The sequence below is a fragment of the Rhincodon typus genome, chromosome 10, assembly GCF_021869965.1.
Source record: "Rhincodon typus isolate 14 chromosome 10, sRhiTyp1.1, whole genome shotgun sequence".
Taxonomy (NCBI): Eukaryota; Metazoa; Chordata; class Chondrichthyes; order Orectolobiformes; family Rhincodontidae; genus Rhincodon; species Rhincodon typus.
In genome coordinates, this window is record NC_063341.1 from 39,336,695 (window position 1) to 39,361,415 (window position 24,721).

The following is a 24,721-nucleotide window of genomic DNA, read 5'->3' on the forward strand; positions in this document are numbered from 1 at the left end:
ATAATCTAAATAAAAACCAAAAAGCTGCGAATGCTGTAAATCAGGAACAAAAACAAAGTTGCTGGAAAACCGCAGCTCAGAACGGAGGAAGGGTCACTGGACCTGAAATGTTAACTCTGTTTTTCCCTTCACAGATGATGCCAGACCTGCTGAGCTTTTCCAGCAACTTTGTTTGTGTTCCTGAAAAACAATCTATTAAGGCCACAATTGGTTTGCTGCGTGCAATTCTGATCATCGCACAACAGTAAAGATGAGGTTGTGCTTGAGAAATTACAAAGGAAATTGACAAAGATGTTGCCTGAACTAGAGGATTATAGTTAAAGGAAAGGACTGAACAAGCTATGGGTGTTTTACTTGGAACACAGGAGGTTGAGGAGAGACATAATTTTATTAATATAATGAAGGATCTTGATAAACTAAATAGGAAGATCTGATTTCTTTTAAAGTTCCAGAATCTGGGAGCACAGATTTGGGGTTAAAGTACAGAGGTTGAGAGATTTAAGAGGATTTTTTTTTCACTCAGATGATGGAGATTTGAACTTACTACCCAAAGGATAGTACAGTAAAAACCCTCAAAATTTAGGAAGTACTTGGATGCATCTGTGAAGTGCTGTAACTTACAGGACTATGAATCAAAAGCTGGCATGATTCAACCAGCATGATCATGATGGACCAAATTGAAATTTATTGCTTGCACAGAGACTATGACTTTTTCCAAGCACTTTTGAGAGCATGAATCTGGAAGAAATGTCCAATTGAACACATTTGGAAACAGACATAAATTTACATATGATTCTATGAGGCAGCATTACATCATAATTTCTATAGAGCATTATGGTATGTTTCCTTAGTTAACAGTGATAACAGACACAGTTAATGAATAGTCAAGATGGATTCAAAGAAACTAAGCTCTGATGTCACTCGTATGGGCAACTAACCTAAAGTTAATGAACCAGTCAGTATCAAATCATGAAAATAACATTCACAACATGCGTCAAAGTGGAGCTAATTACAATCAGGTAAAATTATTTCAGTGCTGTCATGCTGACAAGTTAACTATTCAACCGCTAACTGAATTCATGACCATAACTTTCTGAACCTCAAACATATGCCTGCAGACACAGGGTCGGAATCAATCGAGGATGCAATAGCTTGATAATGAGCATCAGGCAGTGTGATACTCATGGCCAGCAAAGTTTTGGCCATGAAATCAATTCATTTAAATAACACTATAACACCCACACATCATCCCAATGATATCATAATCAATAGTTTACTTTTGAAGTCCAGTCAAACATGGCAGTCAATGCACTTAGCAAAACAGCATTTGGGGCTTTACAATGACCATAAGTGCCCCTGCATTTCAAAAATCAGAAGAAATGAAGATAAAATTCTTGCTGAATTCTTACACAAGAAAAACAATTAATTTTAAGCTTGTCAAGTTGACCAATACAATTATTGCCCGTGATAGTTCACAATTGTACCCTGAAGAAATTGAACCTGTCAGCACAAATTCAGTCATTTAGATTCTGTCTAGCTTTCATCTTACAAAAATGATCATATGAGAAGGACTCAAGAATTATAATTGCTAATGTGTGATTTCTGTTTTTATGCAAACATTTGCAGATCATGGATATTCAAGTATCTTAATTTTATAATAAAACAAAACTAAATTGCTCCCTTTCAATGCACAGAAATGAACAAATAAAATATTCATGAGGAACAGCCTTGGTAAAGGTTAATGGTTTAAACTAGCTGTGTATTCACGCGTTAGGGCACAATTAATTAACTTTATGGTATGGCATTGTTATGTACATAGCCTACCATAAACATACAGTAATTTTGACACAGGAGGCTCGTAGGTCCATCTAGATCATGTTGGCACCCTGTGGAATAATCATATCTTTGAAATGGTCGATCATCTCCATTTCCATTACCTCTGGACCATGCAAATGGACTTCTCCAGCCTGGTATAAGGCACTGTCCTACTCTCTAGCGAAAAGGGACAGCCCCCATCAAAAGGGGGAGAACTAACAGCCCCCAACTAAAGTCACGACCCCCAGCAAAAGCCCTGGCCTAATGCTCCTGGCAACTCCATCTTGCCAACCAACACTTTTCCCAACTATTTCTTAGAATGACAGAATCCCTACAGCGTGGAAACAGGCCATTTGGCTCATCAAGTTCATACCAACCCTCCGAAGAGGATCCCAACCAGACTCTCCACAAACACCCCACTGTCCCTGTAACCCTTCATTTCCCATGGCTAATTCATCTAACCTATACATTCCTGGACGCTATGGGCAATTTAGCATAGCAAATTCACCTAACCTGCATATTTTTTGGACCGAGAGGGTAAACCATGGCATCTGGAGGAAGCCCACGCAGACACAAAGAGAATGTGCAAACTCCACACAGACAGTCATCCGAGACTGGAATCAAACCCAGTTCCTAGCGCTGAGAGGCAGCAGTGCTAACCATTGAGCCACTGTGCCACCTGTAAATTTGCTATCCCTCAAAATCAACCACTGTTTCTCTCCCATGTAGGCTTACTAATTAACCTATTCCGAAAGCCTCAATTTTGTTAAATATCCTTTATGTCTAGCTACTGAAACACATTTTAAATGTCTGTACTGATCAAATCCACTGCACTTCCTTGATGAATCTTCCCTGCTGCTTCGTCAAAAAAATTCAATTAGATCACTCACGCAGGATTTTACAAATCTGTGCTGGCCATTCTAAATTAAGTGTCTTTTTTCTCCCCCTAATAATTATGATTGAGAAGGGATGGAATGGTTCAGCTCTTTCCTATTTCTTCTTTGACTGTAACAGGTTTTCTAACATTTAGGAGGGATGTATTTGACAATTCAGCGCATACTTAACTGTTTACAGTAGGATTAAAAAGAATGAGACTGACAGGTTTCTAATAAGCATTTAGTCTCATTGGGCTAAAATCCAGAAATATTTTTAACAAAGCTAAAGATGTAAAATTACATCCAAACCTCTACAACTCATGCTCAAACCCACACTCGAGCTGAATGTGCAAAATAGAATTCTCAGAATAGGGGATAAACTTCAGCAAAGTTAAAAGTTTAATGAGAAAAAAAAAATACAAGTGTTTCTGGTTGTCAGTGGCTGTTTTGGGCAATCAGTTGTCTCCAGCATTGGATGATTATTTGGATAGAAATGGTGCGCAGGGATATGGGGAAAAGATAGGGGATTGGCATGATAGGCCAAATGACCTCCTCCTGGGCCAAAACAATTTGATGATTCTGAAAGGCTATGGTGTTTCCTTGCAGTTTAAGATTGTAGCTAATGCAAACACCACTGTGAAACTGAAGTTTTCCTTACAAGTGCTCTGTTTGCTTGCAGGAATATAGATAATTTATCAAATCTTATTTGATTGTAAAAGAAGATAAAAAAAAGCATAAGAGAACATAAGCTTTCTTTTACAGCTGCTGGTGGTCTTCTAACTCACCCAAATGGATACACAGAACTTGATTAATCACACAACTTCTCTCTACGTCCCATCAGAAGTTCAAAACCACTCTTTCATATTCCAATAGGTACCTTTAATTACTTCACAGCCATCTTAAGAAAATCTAGATCTTTTGCCTAAGGAATTAACTACTGAATGGTTAATTCTTCCATTATTGAAATGTTTCTATTTTGATAAGTCTGGAAGTAAGCTATTTGTACAATTGTAGGAGTAATTGTCCCTTTTTTAAAATTCACTAATGGGACATGGGCATCGCTGGCTGGCCAGCCAGCAGTTTTTGCCCATATCTTGTCGTGTGGTGAGCCACCTTCTTGAAATGCTGCAGATCATGTAGACCTACTGTGCCATTAGGGAGTGAATTCCAGGATTTTGAGCCAGCAAACAGCGAAGGAACAGCAATATATTTCCAAGTCAGGATGGTGAGTGGCTTGGAGGGGAACTTGCTGGTCATGGTGTTACAACATATCTGCTGCCATTGTCCTTCCAGATGTAAATATCTGTGGGTTTGGAAGATGTGGTCTAAGGATCTTTGGCAAATTTCACCGTTCTCTCGTGGGCTCTTCAAAGACCCTGAGCCTCTATCTCAATCTACACAGCAAGACAACTTATCCGCTCAAAGCATAACAAGTCTTTCAGTATATGCTATTGGTTTTGGCTCCATTCCTTATCTTTACTTTCTCCCCTTTTACTGATACAAGTACTCACATATAACATCACTCCATTTAGTTGATCCCATTTCACTACTTAAAATAATGGTCCCTGCTTTATTATTGCATTTTTAATCTCCATCGTGATGTCCACTCTAGGCACCTTTGGTTTTGCATACATTTCAGGACATCTTCAACACAAGGCCTCATGCTTCCCAATATTGCACATACGTGCATCAATGTACCACTGAGCACCATAATTGGTGCCATGGTGCTATGGTCATGAAAACTTCACGTAGAAAATATTGTAGAGATCTGTGAAGGTGCTTGAGAATTCCCTGATAGCAAGATTGCTGAACTCCGATGGCTTCTTTTAGTTTGCTTCACAGAATTTCTGCAGCAAGAAACTGGACAGAACTTAGAGAAGTTGATTTCAAAGGTGAGCTGCTTCTTCTACTTGACATAAGGAGCTATTTTATGTCAGTGTAAGAAAGTGCAGCCATTTTAAAGGGCTCCGAGGAAGAGTCACTCAACCTGAAACATTAACCTTGATTTCTCTTCACAGGTGCTGCCAGACCTACTGAGCTTTTTCAGCAATTTCTATTTTTGAGCCATTTTAGAGTCATTTTCAATATAGGCCTCTGTAAACCCATTGTTATTCTTAGTTGTTCCTAAATAATTTAGTACTTTGACTTTCTCTTGTACTGTTCAACATTCTCACATCTGCTTCTATTTGCTGGTATCCCACCCTTCATTAATTGAGTTTAAAACCTTTCCAGCCACACTAGTGAACGCCTCCATTAAGGCATTGGTCCCCATTCTGTTGAGATACAACTTTTCTCTTTTAAACATATTGCTCTCTGCATCTGAAATAAACCCAGTGTCCAAGAATCTGAATAGCTCCCTCCTCTTCCTTAATGCCAGGCATCAATCCTTCTTATCTTTGTATTCCTACTCTTGCAGGTTGATAGCACTGCAAGCAATCCAGAGACTGCCACCTTTGAGATACTCCTTTACAAATTTCTTGCTGAGTTCCCAAAAATTTCACAGAAACAAAAGGTGTGAAAAATTGGGTGAAAAATAGAAATTTTTGTCAGTGGAAATAGTTGCGCTGACATGGAACATGTGCAGGGACAGAAAAGGAATCAATTCTGCTTCATTTGGGGCAACTTAAGCAGTGCAGCTAATTATGTGTGGTAACCTTGGCTGTTGTCAGCTGCATTATTTTACTACGCAATTTGACTTTAGTCAATTGTAAACAACATAGCTAAGAAAAAGAAATCCTATTTTTAGCAGAACAAATTCCACGCATAAATAAGACATACAAAAGTCAGAGTGTTAATGTCTGGTTCAGAAATTAATATCTCAAATAGGATATGAAATCGTACGATTCTGGAAGTCTAATATGCCTGGTGACAATGCAGTGATGGTAAGGATGAAAAGTGTAATCTGTTTTGTTAATTTTTGTGGTTCCCAGTGGCTGCAAGTTTTGTTACCTTTCAAAGAAAGGTTAGCATTACAGCTTTTCCATAAGCAAGTTCTTTGCTGGTTTGGTCAATACAGTCATTCTAGGTTTAGACTAAATCTATGTCTAGATATTTCTTACATAGATGTCATTTCTCAGGCTCATAGCAATGGCAGTTAACAAAATTAAACACCTTAATACATTCCACAGAAGACACCAGAAAGAGCAGAGCGTTGATAAAAATAAAATTAGCATAATAACCAAAAGGGTGCTCAACAAATGTTATAGTTTATAACTTATTATCATCTTGCCTTCTTGTACAAGGTACTGCCATGAATTTGACAAGACTAGGAGAAATAACAACATTTCAGTGTTACAAAAGCATTAAATATGGTGAATAGGATAAAATTAAGAGTTTAGGGCAAATTAGTAATTTCAATCAGTCTAGTTTCTCTGCTCCATAAGTGATACAAATAAATATTTTAAGTACGCAATCTAAGAATCACAGGGAATTTTAGAGTGTCAAAACCACCACTCCTATTTTAACAAACTAACTGTTCACTCTGAATAGTATGTTGTGAAATCTCGCCGTGAACAAACTGGTCACCATGTTTACCTAGGCAGACTAATTTTAGAATTCTGCAGTACAGAGAAGGGGCATTTGATATCTAAGTTTTCTTTTTGTCTCCATTTAAATAATGTTTACCACTAGACAGTTTAACATGTCTGTTTCAAAACCCATCTGGCTAACTTCCAAAAAAACTGTAGACTCCGCTTCAATTATGTCCATTCCACATTTAAACGCATCACAAATGCAACATTTTAAAACTAGTATTCATAACAAAAGATATTTAGCCTGAAATAATATAATGGGCTGAAATACTTACACATTACGGCAAGGAAGGGGCTTATAGAAGCCTACTTCTTTTCCAGTGAAGGTATTCACCAAGCCGCTATAATTTCTGCAGGTAATATTAGGAGCTGGCATACAAGGAACTAAAAATAAAATTAGAGGAAAATGTTATCTAAATTATAGTATGTTTTGCTTCATATTCATGAACAGAGCCTGTATGTTAATGCACATAATCTAGTTTTTCGACATTTATTACTATACACGTGCTAACATCTATGAAAATGAATGTATTTATTTAATATTTAAAGCAATATTTAAAGTTTAAAAATTCAGTATCCAATGGAACTTCATTAGATTCACGTTGCAACATCTCAACATAAACCTGTTTCCATGTGTCAAGGGGCATGGGGAGAAAGCAAGCGGTATTACGTTGAGGGGGATCAGTCATGATCATGTTGAATGATGGGAGTGGACTCATGATCCAAATGGCTTCCTCTTACTTCTACTTTCTATGTCTCATTTCATCCAACTTTGAACACAGGAAAAATATTCCTCAATTAATTCTGTGCTGACCACCTTTAACTGAAACACCTACATCTTGCAAAAGAAAAGTGACAAGTGAAGAAACTTAATGAACAATATGGGAAAAAATTATGCCCTGTTGTCCACTGACAACATTATATTATCAAGGCGACACCTTGCATCAATATTATCTCAATATTGGGAACAATTCTCGACTGAAACTGTTTCACAAATGAGGGGCTTTTGGCACAACATTCAATGTAAGAATTCTAGAACTGTGGTGGCAGAAACATCTTTACAAATGGAATTGAAAGATCAAAGTTTTGCTTCCAGGGTAGTGATGAAGGCAGAAACTGACATTCAAAACTAGATTGGAGATATGTATGAAGGCAGCAGTTTCTTTACATGGTGGGGTATGTATTTTCATATACAAGTGACCCAACTTCCACTTCATGTTACTACCAAGGACAGTACATTGGTAGGAAAGCATCAGAAGCGTAGACAATTCATTGAAAATACAAAATATTGTGCCTTTAAGACTATTTGGTGGGAACAAGCTTGAAGACATTTTCACAGGTCATTGTAAAATTCATATACAAGTAGTTTTTGCTGTGGGACTAATAAATACTATAGATACATGTTGCTTAACATTAATTGTTCTCTGGGGTGAAACAGCGAAACATCAAAACAAGGAGTGGTCTGATCTAATATTTCTCAACTCCATTTTTGTTTGCTTTTTCCCTGTAATCCATGATTTACTTTCTGGTTTTTCCATTATTATAACCTCAACATCCAAACCACTCATTTCTCAATAATAAATGAAGTCAATCAAACATCTGATATAAACACAGAAACACTGCTGCTGCTTATCTGGCAGCTGTACCAACACCTGCGAAGACAGAAACAGAAATGCTTCAGGTTGATCACCGTTGCTAAATCTGTTTTGAGTATTTCCACCATTTTCTGTTTTTATTTACAGGTTTCTATAATCCTTGGTACTTTCCTTTCATCTAAATCAACTTTTATTGCACATATGTATCTAAACAGGAAAAGGCTCATGCATCAGAAAGTTGACAACAATTCTTGGAGTTCTTCCTTAAAAGGTCAAAAATAAAACTAACAGTCTTGAAACAAGTAATTTTCCCTTTGCTACAAAAGCCAGGCATTATGGTTGATAAGAAAATACCACGTACCAAAAGCTGTTTCATTTGTGCAATTTTCTGGCTCTTGTGTTACATCATTTATCTTAGGACTATCACAAATGTATGTATGAAAACAAATATTAAGGAAACTTTTCTAAAATTATATATTTTCGGTTTATCTATATTTAGTGCTCACCAATAATTTTGAAAGTCAATAATTATCAATAGAAACTAAGCAGTAGATCACATATTTCCGGTAACATTTTGTAAAATAGTTGCTTGACTATAACACGACAAACTTATCAACCATCCTAATGCACAAGTAAAACCGGTCACATAACAGTTGTGTTGCAAATAAGTGCCAGTAGAAATTACATATTAAATTTTACTCTCTCCCAACACTTGTTGATTGTGCAGTTGGTAATAAAAGGAATTGATATCCACATACGTTATATATTACAGATCACGCATACAGGAAGAGGATTACTACATTATGATAATGTGGACAATACGGGTTCTGTTAGAACAGTACATCCTCTTTGTTGTTTTCAAGTGACAATTTAACAGAATTGTAACTTGTTTTTTTGTAAATGCATGGAACTCACTACTAACAGCCCTGCAGCGTTGACCCTGAATCTTCATTCCTAACGCGATAATTTAAGAATAAGACCAGACCTGGTGTGCCCTCCATTAGAAAAGAAACTCGCGCGATTGCTCAATTACTTTTTGGCTGTCTGGCCAACCAACTTATCCAAGGATAAAAGATGGAAAGTAAAGGATATTGCCCGATTCGCAGTTCTTCGCATTTATCAACATCGACAAGGACAGCGCCTATGAAACAAAAGCAAAGAAACAGGAGACAGAGCCGTAACTGCCACCGGTCCCTGGGTAGCGCCATCTTGGAACCTGATCACGTGTCGCTGCAGGAAGCAGGAGGCCAGTCCCCTCCCTCAGCAGATGCACGGGACACAACACTGACCTGGAAATTGCACTGAAACTCACGCTGCAGACAAGGGGACACCGTTACAATTGTGTCCAAATGTAACACTGAAAAAAAAACACCCCAGAACTCCCATCAAATATCATGGACGTGCAAATACCACCGGTCTTGGTATCCAAGACCTCTGCCCGAGCACCGCACAGATATGCAAACATAACACTGGTAACCAAAACTAAACCATCAGCGTTAATAGGAAGGCGGGGGGTCCTTGGGCAGGTTTTAGGTGGTTTGGGCGGGTGAAGGGGAAGAGGTTCGGAGGAGGCTACAGCCTGTCAGTTCTGGCTGGGGAGAGTACAGTGCTGGATAATAAAGTAATACATTGGCGGGGGGCAAGGGAGGTTCACTCCGACCGGTAATGGGTCCTTCTCGGAGAGGGTCAAGTCCCTGAGGGATTACAGCCATTTCCAGGCTGAGGAGGGGAGGGGGGGAAAGAGTACACATTCCGAGGTGGAATATAAAGTCCCAGTGCCTGGGGAATTCAGTAATTCATGGTCATGGAGAGAGCTGTCAGTTCCCACGGTCGGGGGTGGGGGGGGGGAAGGGGGTTGGTGCAGGTGCTCCGCCTCACTCTGCCCGTGTCTCAGGTGAGTGCTCTCAGTGTAATGTCATTTCCGTTCGGGCAGGTGAGGCCGGGAGCCGGGAGCCGGGAGCCGGGGAGTGGGCCCAGCTCGGGGTTGGAGGGGGGGCGCAGAGACACAGGTAAAGACGCGGAGCGGCGGCTGTGGTGAACTGCAACGGGCTAACGGCAGCGAGGTTTCCCGGAGAAAGTTGGGCGAAATCAGTTGAAGTTGCAAAGTGTAAATACAGTCGGGCCTGGAGCTGCTACTTGAGGAATTCCCCCGGACCAAAACTTTACAGGGAGCAAACTTTTTTTAAAAAAATCTGATCAGGAGGTGACATTCTTGCGAAATATTTTAGCCATATTTCAGCGCACTTGCTTCATCTTGGTGGTTTTCGGATAAACATGTTCGGTTAATGTTAAATTTGCCTGGTTAATAAATATCATGTCCCGTCTGTATTGGGCCGATCACACACCGAAAACCAGACAGTCGTAAGCAAGTCCTAATTTTAAGCCTACCTTCATCCGATCAGGGATTTAAATCTTAAATGTGTTCTTTGCCATTGCCGTCATAGTGATGACCGATATAAAATTTTAATATATATTAGAAACTATCTTAATAATACACGTAGTTTTTAAATGTTAAGTATATTACGTAGACTTCTTTAGACGCTGATTTCTCCATTACAAGTGTAAAGGTTCTGAAATGAAAGAATCTCGGTCTTAATAGCAAACTATTGAAACCTTATTTAGTTATAGAAAAACATGAAATAAACGTGGAAGCTGCCTCAATAGTGGCTGAAGTCAGTTGAAAGTGCTGATTTGATTTGATTAATTGTTATCGCATGTACTTAAGTGCTGTGAAAAGTTTTGTTTTGAGTGCAGTACAGGCAGATCATAACACATAAGGACATAAAGATCATGGGGTGTTTAAACAGACCTCGAGTCTTACAAGATTATGGTCGTACAGGAGATGGACAAAAGCAGGTCAACATTGAATTGAAATTGGAGAAGTCCGTTCAGCGGTCTAATAACAATAGGGAAGAAGCTGTTGTTGGACCTGTTCGTATGTGTGTTTGGGCTTTTTGTAGCTTCTGCCTGTTGGAAGAAAGTATAATTGGGGTGGGAGGGGTCGTTGATGATGTTGGCTGCCTTTCTGCGGCAGTAAGAAGTGTAGTTGGAGTCCATGCATGGAAGGTTGGCTTGCGTGATGGTTACAACTTTATGTAACTTCTTACATAGCAGGGCAGAGCAGTTGTTGTACCAAGTTGATATGCACCCAGATAGAATGCTTTCAATCGTGCATCTGTAACAGCAGTTTGCCATTGCCTACTCCGTGTCTGTGTAACAGATGTTTCAGAAGCAGTAACTTGCACTTACTCTTAAGTTGAACCTGAATGTCTTGCAAGAAACCATCATGTACCTGAGATGTAATATAATTTGTTAATAACTACTATGTTATGAATCTTTACTGTTCTTGAAGCTTGACATATTATATGGTTCATGAGGCATCTTTCCCCGCTTAGTATCACTAGCTTAGACTAATACCACTAGAAGGATTTGTGGTAGAAAATTTACCAAAGACATTGCAGATAGGTTAGCATATCATATCATTAGATGGTGACAATGATAAGGATTTTGACTTATAATATGATGGCAGCAATAGACACAGCCTTAAGAAAACTTCAGTTGTACGAAAACCATAGTCTTCCATGGAGAATAAAGTAGAAAAAATTCCAATCAGAAAACTGAATGTGACTTTAAATATTCAGTGGTTCAAGAGCACACAGAACCTGTCAGTTTCCATGAGGGCACTGATAGCAGTAATAAGTCTGCCCGTAAAATCTTACAATATCTATTAGCATTGAAAAATATTGAAAGAAACTTGAGCAGACTGTGGAGAGTTTTACCAGAGCTACAAGGGAAAACATCTGAATCATAAACTTGGGATACAACACTTGATATTGGATACCTGATATGAATTAAGACCCTGAGTGGAAGAGTGAAAATACATTGGGGATTTGGGACGGAACAAAAGAAAATGTTCAGTTGTGCAAAAACGGTGAAAATGTTTGCGTTTGAGGAGAAATTGTAAGATACAATAGTAAAAGAAGGCTTAAATTGTTACAATTAATAAGTGAGAATTGTTAAACTCACTTAGATTTGGGAAAAACTACCAAAATAACGATTGAAGAAAAGATCACACGTGAAGAATTAGCATTGAGAGATGCTGGCATCGCTGGCTGGCCAGCAATTATATCTCATCCCTACTTGTCCTTGAGAAGGTGGTGGTGAGCTGAATTCATGAAGGACTGCAGTTCATTTGCTGTAGGTAGACCTAAAATTATTATTTGACTAATGAGAATGAGAAAGCCAGAGACAGTTGATTAAAACAATAATTTGAAGGAAGAAACAAATTTTGATTGCTCAACTGGAAATACTTATTTCAGATGTTGTGTTAGTGCCACACTATTTTTATGAATTTAGAAGAAGCAGAAATAGTAAAACGGTGATGAAAACCAGAGAAGAGAAGGATAACAGTGCAAATTTACAGTCTTTCCACCATCTTTGGAGGAAATTTAAAAAAATACAGTATTTGTTCATTTTTAAAGCATTTCAATAATCTTTTTAAATGCTTGAAAAAAATTCAGCAGAAATAGGATGATTTGCAAATGTAAAGCTTTCAACTTGAACAGAATTTAATCTGAAAAGAAAAATAGGATGATAGAAGTAAAGAATTCTTCATTAAGATGGCAAAGCTTTTTTAATGACAAGGCCTCTTTGCAATTTATTTTAATTCTTTGATAATTAAAGAAAACAATCACAAACACTTAAGTTTGATGAAAATTCAATATTTAACAGAATCAAATAATTGTACAATTTAAAACTGACCAGTAAACCAGCTGCATCCACAAAAACTATAAAAGTCCTGCGACAGTTTTCAAGTGAATAATTTAAATTACAGAAACAAAGGCGGTTAAATTTAAGAGTAAGATAAGACACTTTGCAAATCATTTAGACAGGGCATCAACTGAATGAGAGAGACAGTTTTTGTGATGTAGGATCTCATCATAATCACCAAAGAAGTCTAGAAAAGAACAAGTGAACATATAGGTCCAGTAGCAGATCGTGTTTTAAAACCTCTGAATGTAAGAGAAGAAACTGATACCTTTGACACAACTGTAAGAGCATTTAACAGTCACTTTTTATATCAAGTATGATTTGTGTAATGGAGAATGCAAGATTTAGACAAAGAATACAGCTTCTTGGAGAACCTGTTGAGAACTTCTTAAATGATATTTAAACACTTTTTAGAATTTTGTGATTATAGTACTTTATAATCAGAGCTAATTTGAGACAGATTGTCAGAAGAATATTTGATTCATGTATTTCCGATACGTTGTAATGGAAACATGATCACACATTACAAATAACTATTGAAATGGTGACATCCAAAAAAGCACAAAAGAATAACGGGGACGGAAAATAAAATTAGCTCAAGAAGTTCATCAGACTTCAGCATCTCACTAAGGGATGATGGCTCAGTGCTTAGCACTGCTGCCTCAACTCACCAGGGATCCAGGTTTGATTCCAGCTTCGGGTGACCGTGTGGAGTTTGCACATTTTCCCCATGTCTGTGTGGGTTTCCTCTGGGTGCTCCAGTTTCCACACTCAAGTCCAAAGATGTGCAAGTTAGGTGGGTTGGCTGTGCTAAATTGCCTATAGTGTCCAGGGATGTATAGGTGAGGTGGATTAGCCATGGGAAATGCAGGGTTATGAGGATAGGGTAGGGGGTGTGTTTGGGTGAGATGCTCTTTGAGTCTACACGTCTCTCCGATGAGCTGAATGGCCTGCTTCCATACTGCAGGGGCTGTATTAGTAAAAATATCCCATAGAAGAGCAATACAAAGAATAATTCTTAAATTTTTTGGTAGAAATTGGAGTTGATTTTAAGAAAAAAACATAAACAATGTCCATATGAATTTACAAATTGTGAATAGGAGAAGGCTACTTGGCTTCTTGAGCCTACACCAGCGTTGAGTTAGATAATGGCTGATCTGATTGCTCCATATTCTTGCCTACCCTGACAATCTTTCACCCCATTGCTTATCAAGAATTGACTTACCTCCACTTTAAAAATATTCAAAGATCCTACAAAACTTGCATTCGCATGATAAAGTTTTACAAGGAGGTGGGACATTTTCAAACTGTGGAAAAGTCAAAAACAACTACTGAGTCACAGAATTAATTATTCTTACGCACACAAAGTGGTTGACAGCAACAGCAAATGTCTTTGGAAGATAACCTAGAATAGTGGGACATTCATGAGCATGCATATTATGTAATGGAATGCCAACTGTGGAAGATACAAATCAACATGTCCTTGGTGTAATAGTTGACTCAACAACCAGAAATGACAGATTAAATAGCTTAAGAGTCATCTAGCTAACTTCAACCTTGATTCTGTGGTGATTGTTACGGTATTATGTGGGAAAAACTCTTTTGACTGAAGAGAATAAAACTATAACCTTTTGGACAGAGAATTTCACAGCACAGGCAGAACTATGAATCAAAGGTTGCTGACAGGCCTCTTAAACTATACTGAAGTCTATGAAACGGTTTTCAGTCAGCAGAAACCAAGACTTCCTCCGTCTGAATGGAAAAGTGTGCTTCAATCCTAAATATCTGCAGAATGTTGGAAAACCTCAAACAGCTAAGTGCTAACAATCAATATGACTCAACTCAACATGAGGAAGACTTTGTATATTTCAGAAGAATATCAGCAGAACTTCAAGGCAAATATGTATATGTATTGTAATACACTAGATTAATCACATCGGTATCTGACAACACTTTTTGATTGAGAAATCTGTTAATGCTGCTGGCTTCACATTATTCAATTATTTAATTACCTTTCAACCATGGATAAATTATTGAATTTTGATATCCTTCACTGCATAAATGGCAGGAGTTGACAGTAGATTCTTGACCCAGCCACTTCTTATATTGAGAAGAAGCAAGACCAAATCACTTCAAATGAGCTGAACTGTCTATGATTGTCATTTTGTTAGGTTGAATTATCTAAAATCATACATGTGAGAATGGAAGGATCACATGTTGTTTGGTTTCATTGCAATGTTAAAAGGAGAAGCTTTTTTTCTTCAGAAATGCCAGAGAATACAATGTGTTTAAACCTTGTAATTTGGAAGATGTCAGAAATGCATTCTCACATCTTGTGGTGAGTAATGTTGCTCACCATACTGCCTTTGAAGAACTACGTGCCACCGCTGAACCAAGAAGTCAAAACCATTCTCATCAATTCTGTGATGGCTAATGTCGGCGGCCGGGGGTGGGGGGACAGAGGGGGAGGGAAGGGGGGGGGAGGTGGTGTGGTGGAGTGCGGTTAATGTGGATTGAATGAGGAGGAGAGGAGGTAAGCACAGTTCTGTTGGATTCAGGGTACTTGCAAAATGAAGATAGGATCTTTCCACTAAGAATCTTATTTGACTTGGTAAGCCAGGCAAATGGACATTGTTAAGGAAATTGTTGTTACTGGATCAGACAGTCTAGCTCATGTATCACAGTTGAAGAGCAGTATCTGTGAATGTGAGGCAGAAATTCTTCAGTCAGCTCCTGCTTACTCTGTAATCCTTTGTTGCAGTGAGAAGGATGGTCCCCACTGGATAAGATATCAAAGTTCTTGTATGCTGTATGAACTTAGGTGGTGAAACCTCAGTGGCACCTCTGTATTCTTGGCTTTGTCAGTTTTATTTAACCTTGCTGGATGTGACCTCAAAGAGGGAGTGAACATATAGAAACCTCAAAAACCTGTGTAAATTTCTCAGTTGCTGGGGCCTGCTACTTTCAGATTAAAAGCTGCTAAATGAGAAATAAATATGTGCCTAATAGTTGATACCAGGCAAAGCCAAAAATGTCCCACTGTGGTGATCAGGACAAATAGATACAGTGTAGCAAGGTAATTTGGTTATTGAATTAGAAACAGATCTGAGTTGATTGCCATGTATATTTTTGCATTTCTTGACAGTAATATCTCTCACTGTTGTCGATCTTTTTTCGAAAAAAAACTAAAGAAACGAAGATATAATCATGCCAGAAAAGCCTGTAACAGGTACTGCCTTAGTCCACTTGTTTACTTTTTAAGCAACTGTAATATCTATTATCTGTACTAGTATATTAAAATGTTTGGATTCCTCTTCCACTTTGTTCTATCTGCTGTATCTACAATCAAATGATCGCGATTCTTGTACAAGGAAACCAGATCTCTCTGCACTGCAGCATTCGGCAGACTTTCTCTATTTGTGATATTCTGATTCTATATTCTTGCTGCCCAGGAGGACAGCCTGATTTTTTTGTTTTGCCCAGTCTCTTAACCTATCTGTATACCTTTGCAGACACTTTGTATCCTTCTCACAAGTTGATTTCCTACCTGTTTGTGTCTCATATGGCTAAAATGCAATTGGTCCCTTTATCCAAGTCGGTAGATTCTAACTAGTTGAAGTCTCGGCTTCATTTCTTGCAGTTTTCCAACCTGAAAGCCATCTATTTATCCCTAATTTTTTTTTATTCACCCACGGCACGTGGACACCTCTGACTAGGCTAGCATTTATCACGGATGTGTTATAAATGCTACTATATCACCCCCAATATCAAGAGCTGTTATTGTGTGTGGTAAACACTAATGCTGTCCCTTAACCATGCCTTTTTTGAATTCCAAATACATCACACCTGCTGTTACCCTTTAAATACATTCTTATTGAATTCTAATCCATTTAGGCATTACAACTAATGTTTTATAAGTCAATTTTGATTGTAAGTGAAGTTTGAGAGAGCCAATATAAAAGGTTATTAGTCCTGATTTAATTGCAGGACCCACATCCAGGTACAAACATGTTTTCATGAGCTTTACATAATTTATCAAGTTTATCATAAATACAAAAGGAACAATATTTAAAACCAATGTTTTTAAGTTGATCCAGTTTGGGTGCCAGTTCTTGACAGTGAGTACAGGTCTCCTGCTCTGTGTACTGAAGGTTTTCTCTGTGTTTAGTCTTCCTTGTGCACCAAACCAATAACATCTGCCATTTATCAAATTAACTACCCCACAATGTGTGATCAGAGATATTCTGAACTCTAATTGGAATATTAGTGCATGAACATCGCATGATCAATCTCGGATTGGCTAAACCCATTGCCTGGTTGGTTTCTTTAAAAGTAACGGTTGTCTTACAGACATCACTTTCTGCCATCTCTTCATTCATTCTTTGATATCCAATCACTTTGTAAACTTATCTCTTTTAGAACAGTTTGTTCCTCTTTGCTTAGTAACTCCATAGATCTCCACCAAGATGATGCCGTACCAATGAGGCAATTTAAGTGTCTGCCTTGATTGTGTAGTGTCACTTTCTAGTGATTTAATATAATCCTAAATGTCCCAACAGTTATAACCATAAAGTTCAAATTCAGTTGCAGCGTAATATATAAATAGCCATAGGCCTGTTGCATACTTCATTACAATAATAAACAATTTCAAAAATAGCTGTGTCTTTGACCGTAAATGTTTTTACTTCAAAACATTCTCACATTTGTTAGTCTAAATGTACACTAACTTGAACTAGAAAAGCAATCATAAAATCATAAACCAATAACCTGTCTTTTTCCATATGGCTTCCTTCCTTATGGAAACTGTTTTACAAGTAACATAATTATCAGAATTTAATCCCGCATTTGCTTAATACGGTCAAAATAATTAATTATTGGAAAACAACTCAATCTTACATATTTTTCAAATATACTTTTTCTCTCTCAAAACCATGCTCAGTCTTTCTGATTGTATTGTAGTTTTCTAAAATGCCCTCTCACTATCTGCTTGATAATGGGTTCTAGCACTTTTGTAATGATGTGATAGGAAACCACAGGCCAGTTATCCTTTCTTGAATAGCAGTATTACACTTGAGGTTTTCTACCAAAAAATTGAAATTTAAAAAGGGACTGAAATTTTAACTTCATGGTTTGTCTTTCATGAGAATATTTCACCAACATTGACTTTTTAACTTATGAACACTATTGAAGCTTGATGGCTTAAAATTCTCTTGACATTGTATCAGACTCAAACCGCTGCATAGAATGGGGAAAATACATGCTACAGTGATTATGAGAAACTTGTAGGTAGCCTGCTTTGAGGTTAGCAGCTTACCGGAAAATGTAGTCCATTATCGATCAAGAATTGGGCACAAAGCAACAGATTATTTATTTTTAAATATGAACAGTAGTAACCAACATTATTCTGCTTGAGCTCAACTAAGAAACATGAAACTCACTTTCTATACATTTTAAAACACATGCTTGACCTTGTGGTATGAGACACTTTGCTATTTCAAAACTAGTTTCGCTTCTCTACGAGTCAGCAAAATATTAAAAACAGAGAACTTTTCTGCTGAGTGGAAATAAAAATAGGCTGTCCACCTGATCTCAACGCCTAGGAAGAGTGTGATTTTTAAAAATAGACCTGCTTACCCAGGTATCACCAAGTTGTGGCACAGGAAATGTGACAAAAAAGAAGCATGTTCTAGATACAAATTTATTACTAATTTCAATTGATTACCCATAGTGAAGTGGAAAATGTGGTGTTTTGATGTAATGAGCAGTTATCAACAAAACCCCTTCAGGGAGAGTAACATAGAGAAACTGATGTAGAAAATCTGCATGACATGCAGTATATTTTTCTGAATATCCTGCGGTGTTGCTCTTCGAACTGTGCACCATGTGTTTTTTCCCCATTTGGATGTTTGGTGGTTAATTTATTTTAGGTTTGTCTGATTATTCCATTGTGCTGTAAAGTTTTTACCTTTAGTCAGGAGCTCACAATCAAAAATCCCCCCCAAACAGTACTCACTGCAGTATCCCTAGAAAAATGGGGCCACAATCTCATCTTTAACTCCTTTCACTTCCACGCTTTAGCTCTCAACGCCTTTAAGTTTCTCACTTCAAGACTTCTATAATATGCCAATAGTACAGATGTCTTCTTTGTGGCAACAGATTAATCTGTGAGTCAGTGTGAACAATATCATGAAAGATTGACTAGAATGTGTGCAGTTATAAATGTCTTACATAGTTGCAATCAAAGTATGTTAATTTTTTTCTGAATTTTTCATATGCAGTCGATAAACAGCAGATTTTGCAAGCAGTGGCACGCTTGCAGTCTCAATTGCGTGAGAAAGGAGATTCCTCTCAAAATGAGAAGCTAAATATTTTACGTGATACAATTACAAGCCCCCTTTTTAATCAAATATTAACTCTTCAGCAGTCGATCAAACAGCTTAAGGAACAGGCAAGTACTTAAACATATTACTATGATATTTGTATGTGTGGTTCTGTCTTCTTTTGCTTTCTTTGATAAATACATTGCCTTCTCAGATTAGTGGTATCTGATGTAAATTTTATAATTTTATATTTTGTGAGTTATAAAGAAATGGACAATTTTTGACAAATATAATTATTTTATCTAGATAAAGGTTTGCTACTTCTAGCCATGCAGCAACTAATTTACAAAGAGTACAATCCAGACTGGGCAAAATCGCTATAAATCTTTGGAATGAATCTAAATTGTCCCATTGTAACTTTAAAAATCTTCCTTTTAATGAGTGAATACGGAATGGGGTTGGTTACACAATTGGCTGGATGGCTGGTTTGTGATGCAGAGCGATGCAAACGGTATAAGTTCAATTCCCACACCAACCGAGGTTACCATGAAGGACTGTCCTTCCCAACCTCTCCCCTTGCCTGATGTGTGATAACCCTCGGGCTAAACTAGCATCAGTCGCCTCTTTCTTTCTCTTTCTGTCTCTCTCACATGACAGAACATCCTTAGGGTTCTCTGGGACTATGCGACTTTATTATATCATTATTTAATGTAGTTGTATTCTAGTGAGCAGCCTGTTTGTTACTTAGTGCTGTTAGATTTCAAATTATATAATATTGTATAAATGCAACTCAATGTCTGTCTGTCCACAGCTGAATCGCATGTCCACAAATGCATCTCCTAATATTGACTTTTCCCAAGCGGGGCTCTTGGTGTTCAATGCAGATTGTTATGTTAATAAGCCAACTTTGGCCAAAGATACAAACCTGTTTCCAGATACTCCAATTTATGACCAACCAAAATTCCTGCACATACCTGAAAGAACAAAGGATGAGTTTGAAAAAATTATTCAAAGTTTAGCTCAGGTTAGTATTTCTTTTTAACGTGTCAAACTAAACTGTTATTTCTAAATTCTGAAAGTACTGGCAACAATCTTTATGCAAAATTATGCTGTTGTTATTTTGCTGATTGAAATTTCCAAGTGAGATGTCCTCAAGCAGTAATGGGATTTTATACATGGAATGCATTTATTTTGAAAGTCATGAATTTTTGTTATCTCATTTTAGAATAAATCACGGGAAAGAATGAGTTACAGAAATATTAAGTTGATTATTTTGACTTGTTGATCAGTTTGCCTCTTAACAATGCTGGAAGGCACAAGAGTTCATGATTTGAAAGTGTAATCACTGGTCTAGTTTCCATGTAATTTCTCAGAAGTCCTATGTAATATATTAATCACGATTGTTATATGGGATATTGTTCTCATCATTACAGTTGTGGTGCTTCTCCTCCGTAAGAATGATTTTTGTTGAGTAATATACTTGACTCTTTGGTATTTATGCACTTCACCTGAAGTTTGACATTTGCTTTTTATTATTTTATCTTCCTTGGAAAAAAAACTTCACAGGGAAGGCAAGTTGAAGATATTGAATTGAACAAACCGGCAATGGGAGGTCTAGGATTCAGTGTGGTTGGTCTTAAAAATGACAGTATGGGTGAACTTGGTATCTTTATACGAGAAATACAAAAGAATAGTATAGCTGACAGGTAAGACGATGTTTTAATCATATTCTATTGACATTGGTATATGAGAAGCTTAGTTTTTTTTTTATAAAAGGTTCTGATATTTTTGAGAAATCTACCTTAAGTTATGTTCAGTCTTTTCAGTTTTCAAATTTCAAGAAATTTATGATGCAGTTTACCTTTGTTTTCAGATTTCTGAATATATGGTGAAACCTTTACAATTGTGAAAATGTCATTTACTTTTGCGACATTGGGCAAATGTAATTCCCACACATACACAAAACAAATAAACAGGCAAAACACAAATATTATGAGTGGAGGGAAAACAATAATCTGAAGGACACAGTTGTATAACACGAGTCCAAATTGGAAAACTGAATTAGTTTCACAATCTGCTTGATACTTGCATGATATCTTGATGTTACGTACAGAGCAATGATCAATCTGTCGATCAATCACTGGTTCCCTGGTTGGACCTGGGGTCAGCCTTGTTGTCTTTGGGCTTTAGAATCATTTCAGATTTTACTACTCTTCTTAACAAATTGGGAGAACAATTTCACTGAAAAAGGGGAAAGAGAAAGATTGATGAAGCTAGCTTCTGGTGGTGTCCTTGATTTCCTCTGTCCCCATTTCACTGTTCTCATAGGATCTGTGATAAACTTCAGCCTGACCAATCAGAGATTAACTGTGATTTTTTTTCTTCACAGATGCTGCCACACCAGCTGAGCTTTTCCAGCAACTTCTGCTTTTGTTCTTTTTGTATTGTTTCGTATGGATCAGTGAGGTTCATTTTCTTTTCCAAACTGGAACCAACTCCATATACAATCTATCTTCTTTTGAAGTGGTGTCGATGTTGCTCACTTTCAGTCTGTAGCCCAAAGAATAAAATGATGTAGTCCCATTCTTCTGCCTGTTTAAGCTGAGCAATTCAACCTGGGGAAGCTATAATGCTGAATGACTCACATCCCAAACATTGGAAGCAGCATGTGATAGACAGAGCTAAATGATTCCATAACCACTGGATCAGATCTAAGTGCTATAGTTATGTCATATCCAGCTGTGAATGTGGTGAATTTTAACAACTACCAGAAAGAAGAGCTCAAAGAATGCCTATCTGCAATGACGGCAGAGCCCAACACATGATTTTTAATTTGATTTTATTTATTATTGTCACATGCACCAAGGTACAGTGAAAAGTATTGTTTTGTGTACTGTCCAGGCAAATTGTACCTTAGGGTAATAGAACAGAATGCAGAATATAGTGTTACAGCTACAAAGAAGGTGCAGAGAAAGATCAACTCTAGTGTATGAGAGGTCCGTTCAAAAGTCTGATAACTGCGGGAAAGAAGCTATTCTTGAATCTGTTGATACATGTTTTCAAACTGTATCTTCTGCCTGATGGAAGAAGGCGAAAGAGTGTATAACCAGGGTGGGAGGGATCTTTGATTATGTTGGTTGCTTTCCCAAGGCAGCGGGAGGTAAAGGTAGACTCAATGAATGGAAAACTGGTTTGCGTGATGGACTGGGCTGTGTTCTCAACTCTCTGTAATTTGTTGCAGCCTTGGGTAGGGCAGATGTCATAACAGGAAGTATTCGCAACAATCTTCAGCCAGAAGTGCTGAGTGGATGATCCATCTTGGTTTCTTACTGAAGTCCTCCGCATCAGAGATGTCAAACTTTAGCCACTGTGATTCACTCTAGATGATATCAAGAAATGACTGAAGGCATTGGATACTGCAATGTCTTTGAGCCCTAATGAGATTCCGGCAACAGTAACGAAGACTTGTTATGCAGAATTAGCTGCAGATGTAGCCAATCTGTTCCATTAAAGCCACAATACTGGCATCTATCTGGCGATGTGGAAAATTGCCCAGGAATATCCTGTCCACAAAAGGCAGGCCAAATTCTATTTGGCCAATTACTGTCTCATTGGCTCACGCTCGATTGTCAGTAAAGTGGTGGTAGGGATCACCAACAGCGCTATCAATCCACATCTCCTCAGCAATGAGCAACAAGGAGATCTCTCCAGTGCTTGCCGTCATACCGAGCACATAGGTTGTTATTGGAGGTAAATAATGTCTGTCCTAAGATGTTTCCGTTGGTGGAAGAGACTAGGACCTGAGGGTACAGCCTTAGACTAAAAGGAAGACCATTTTAGAGCGGAGATAAGGAGCAACTTCTTCAGCCAGAGAGTGGTGAATCTATGGAATTCACTGCCACAGAAGGCTGAGGAGGCCAGGTCATTGAGTATATTTAAAACAGAGATAGATAGGTTCTTGATTGCCAAGGGAATCAAGGGTTACGGGGAGAAAGCAGGAGAATGGGGTTGAGGAACTTATCCGCCTTGATTGAATGGTAGAGCAGACCTAATGGGCTGAATGGCCTAATTTCTGCTTGTATGTTTTATAGTCTTACATCACTGCAAGAGCCCATCACAGTAGTGTCAATTTCACAGCCTTTATTCGCTTCATCGATGAGCTATTTTCTGTCAAAATGTCAGAATGGAGATGTTCAAGATGATTGCACAATGTTCAGCAGTATTTGTGACTCCTCAGACTCTGAAGCAGCCTCCGTTCATTGCAACAAAACTTGGACATTATCTGGGCTTGGGCTGATAAGTAGCAAATAATATTTGTGTCAGATCATCTCCAAAAAGCAGCAACCTAATCATCGTCTTTTGACATTCAGTGTCATTGTATTCGTAGAATCCTCACTATTGACATCCTGGGGTAAATATTGACCAAAAACTCAATTGCATCAGCCATATAAATATTATGGGTACAAGAGCAGGTCATGGAGGTAGGGATTCTATGGTCAGAAACTCTCCTCCTAATTCCTGAAAGCCTGTTGACCATCCAGAAACTACAATTCAGGAGTGTGATAAGATACTTTGCACTTGCAGTGAGTGCCTCAACACTACTCACCTTTACTGGCTCCATCCCCGCCTCTTCGACCTGTTTGTTTCCTCTCCACCTATCCTCTCCTCTATCCCTCTTCTATCCGCCTCCCACTCTCTCCCTATTTATTTCAAAACCCCCTTCCCCTCCCCCTTTTCTGATGAAGGGTCTAGGCCCGAAACGTCAGCCTCTCTGCTCCTATGATGCTGCTTGGCCTGCTGTGTTCATCCAGCCCTGCACCTTGTTGTCTCGGATTCTCCAGCATCTGCAGTTCCTACTATCCATGATTCTGAGCACCATTTTAGACCAAGCAGCCCGTTTGACACTTTATCCACCATTTTAAACGTTCAAGCTCACTGACACTGATGCACAATGGCAGCAGTACGTGTCACCTACAAAAATGACTTTAAATTACTAATAGTTGTCAAACATTTGGGTATTAAATGAGATATATCATAAATTCTGATTCCCTACAACCATTTAGCCTTGACAAAGTCAAAGAAGTTACAGTTTTATTATGTGCTGTTGAAATTCATTTCACATAATGGAATTACTGGCTTTATTGTCTTGATCTAAATTCATCATGATGCAGCAGTTTAGGGCTGCTAATTCATGAAGGCACCTTTTAATGAACTGATTTATGATCCTGGCATGACATTCAGCCATTAAAGTGCAGAAAAGGAACAATGAAGCTGAACAATGGATTATCTACCACAGCTAATGAATTAATCTGAAAAATACATATGAGCATTTAAATAGAGAAGATGACCATTTAGCCCTTTGAGCCACTCCACCATTTAATAAGACTGATCTGTTCGTGCTCCGATTTCCAGATTCCTGTCTACTCTGATAGCCCTAGATTCCTTTGCCTGGCAAAAAATCTATCCACCTCTGTCTTGAAAATATTCAGTGCCCTTGCCTCCACCACTTCTGAGGCAGAGTTCGAGGGCTCACAGCACTCAGAAAGAAAGCATTTCTCCTTATCTCTCTCCTGAAAGGGCAACCCTTAATTTTAAAACAGCACCCCCTAATTCTGGACTGATTGACAAAATGGAATAACTTTTCTGCATCAGGATCTTGTACACTTCAATCATCACCTCTCCATTCTTCTCAGCTCCAGTGGGAGCAATCCCAGCCTTTCCAAACTTTCCTCATACGACAACCTACTTATTCCAGGTACCAATCTAGTAAACTTTATCTGAACCCCTCCAATGCATTTATATTCTCGTGAATAAGG

General features: G+C 38.1%; 2 protein-coding genes across 2 annotated transcripts in view; one reads left to right on the forward strand and one right to left on the reverse strand.

The window, feature by feature from the left end:
• tm2d1 (TM2 domain containing 1) overlaps positions 1-9,080 on the reverse strand; it is a 45,294-nt gene extending 36,214 nt beyond the window's left edge. Inside the window, exons 1-3 of the mRNA XM_048602088.1 lie at positions 8,908-9,080; positions 8,177-8,250; positions 6,496-6,604 (exon numbers count right to left, since the gene is read on the reverse strand). Coding sequence (XP_048458045.1) covers positions 6,496-6,604; positions 8,177-8,250; positions 8,908-9,023 — 299 coding nt within the window. The 5' untranslated portion in view covers positions 9,024-9,080. The remainder of the gene's footprint in view (positions 1-6,495; positions 6,605-8,176; positions 8,251-8,907) is intronic.
• A 541-nt stretch (positions 9,081-9,621) lies between these two features.
• patj (PATJ crumbs cell polarity complex component) overlaps positions 9,622-24,721 on the forward strand; it is a 164,387-nt gene continuing 149,287 nt past the window's right edge. The window contains exons 1-5 of the mRNA XM_048602089.1: positions 9,622-9,709; positions 15,731-15,814; positions 18,864-19,033; positions 19,717-19,929; positions 20,472-20,611. Of these exons, the coding sequence (XP_048458046.1) occupies positions 15,793-15,814; positions 18,864-19,033; positions 19,717-19,929; positions 20,472-20,611 (545 nt within the window). The 5' untranslated portion in view covers positions 9,622-9,709; positions 15,731-15,792. The remainder of the gene's footprint in view (positions 9,710-15,730; positions 15,815-18,863; positions 19,034-19,716; positions 19,930-20,471; positions 20,612-24,721) is intronic.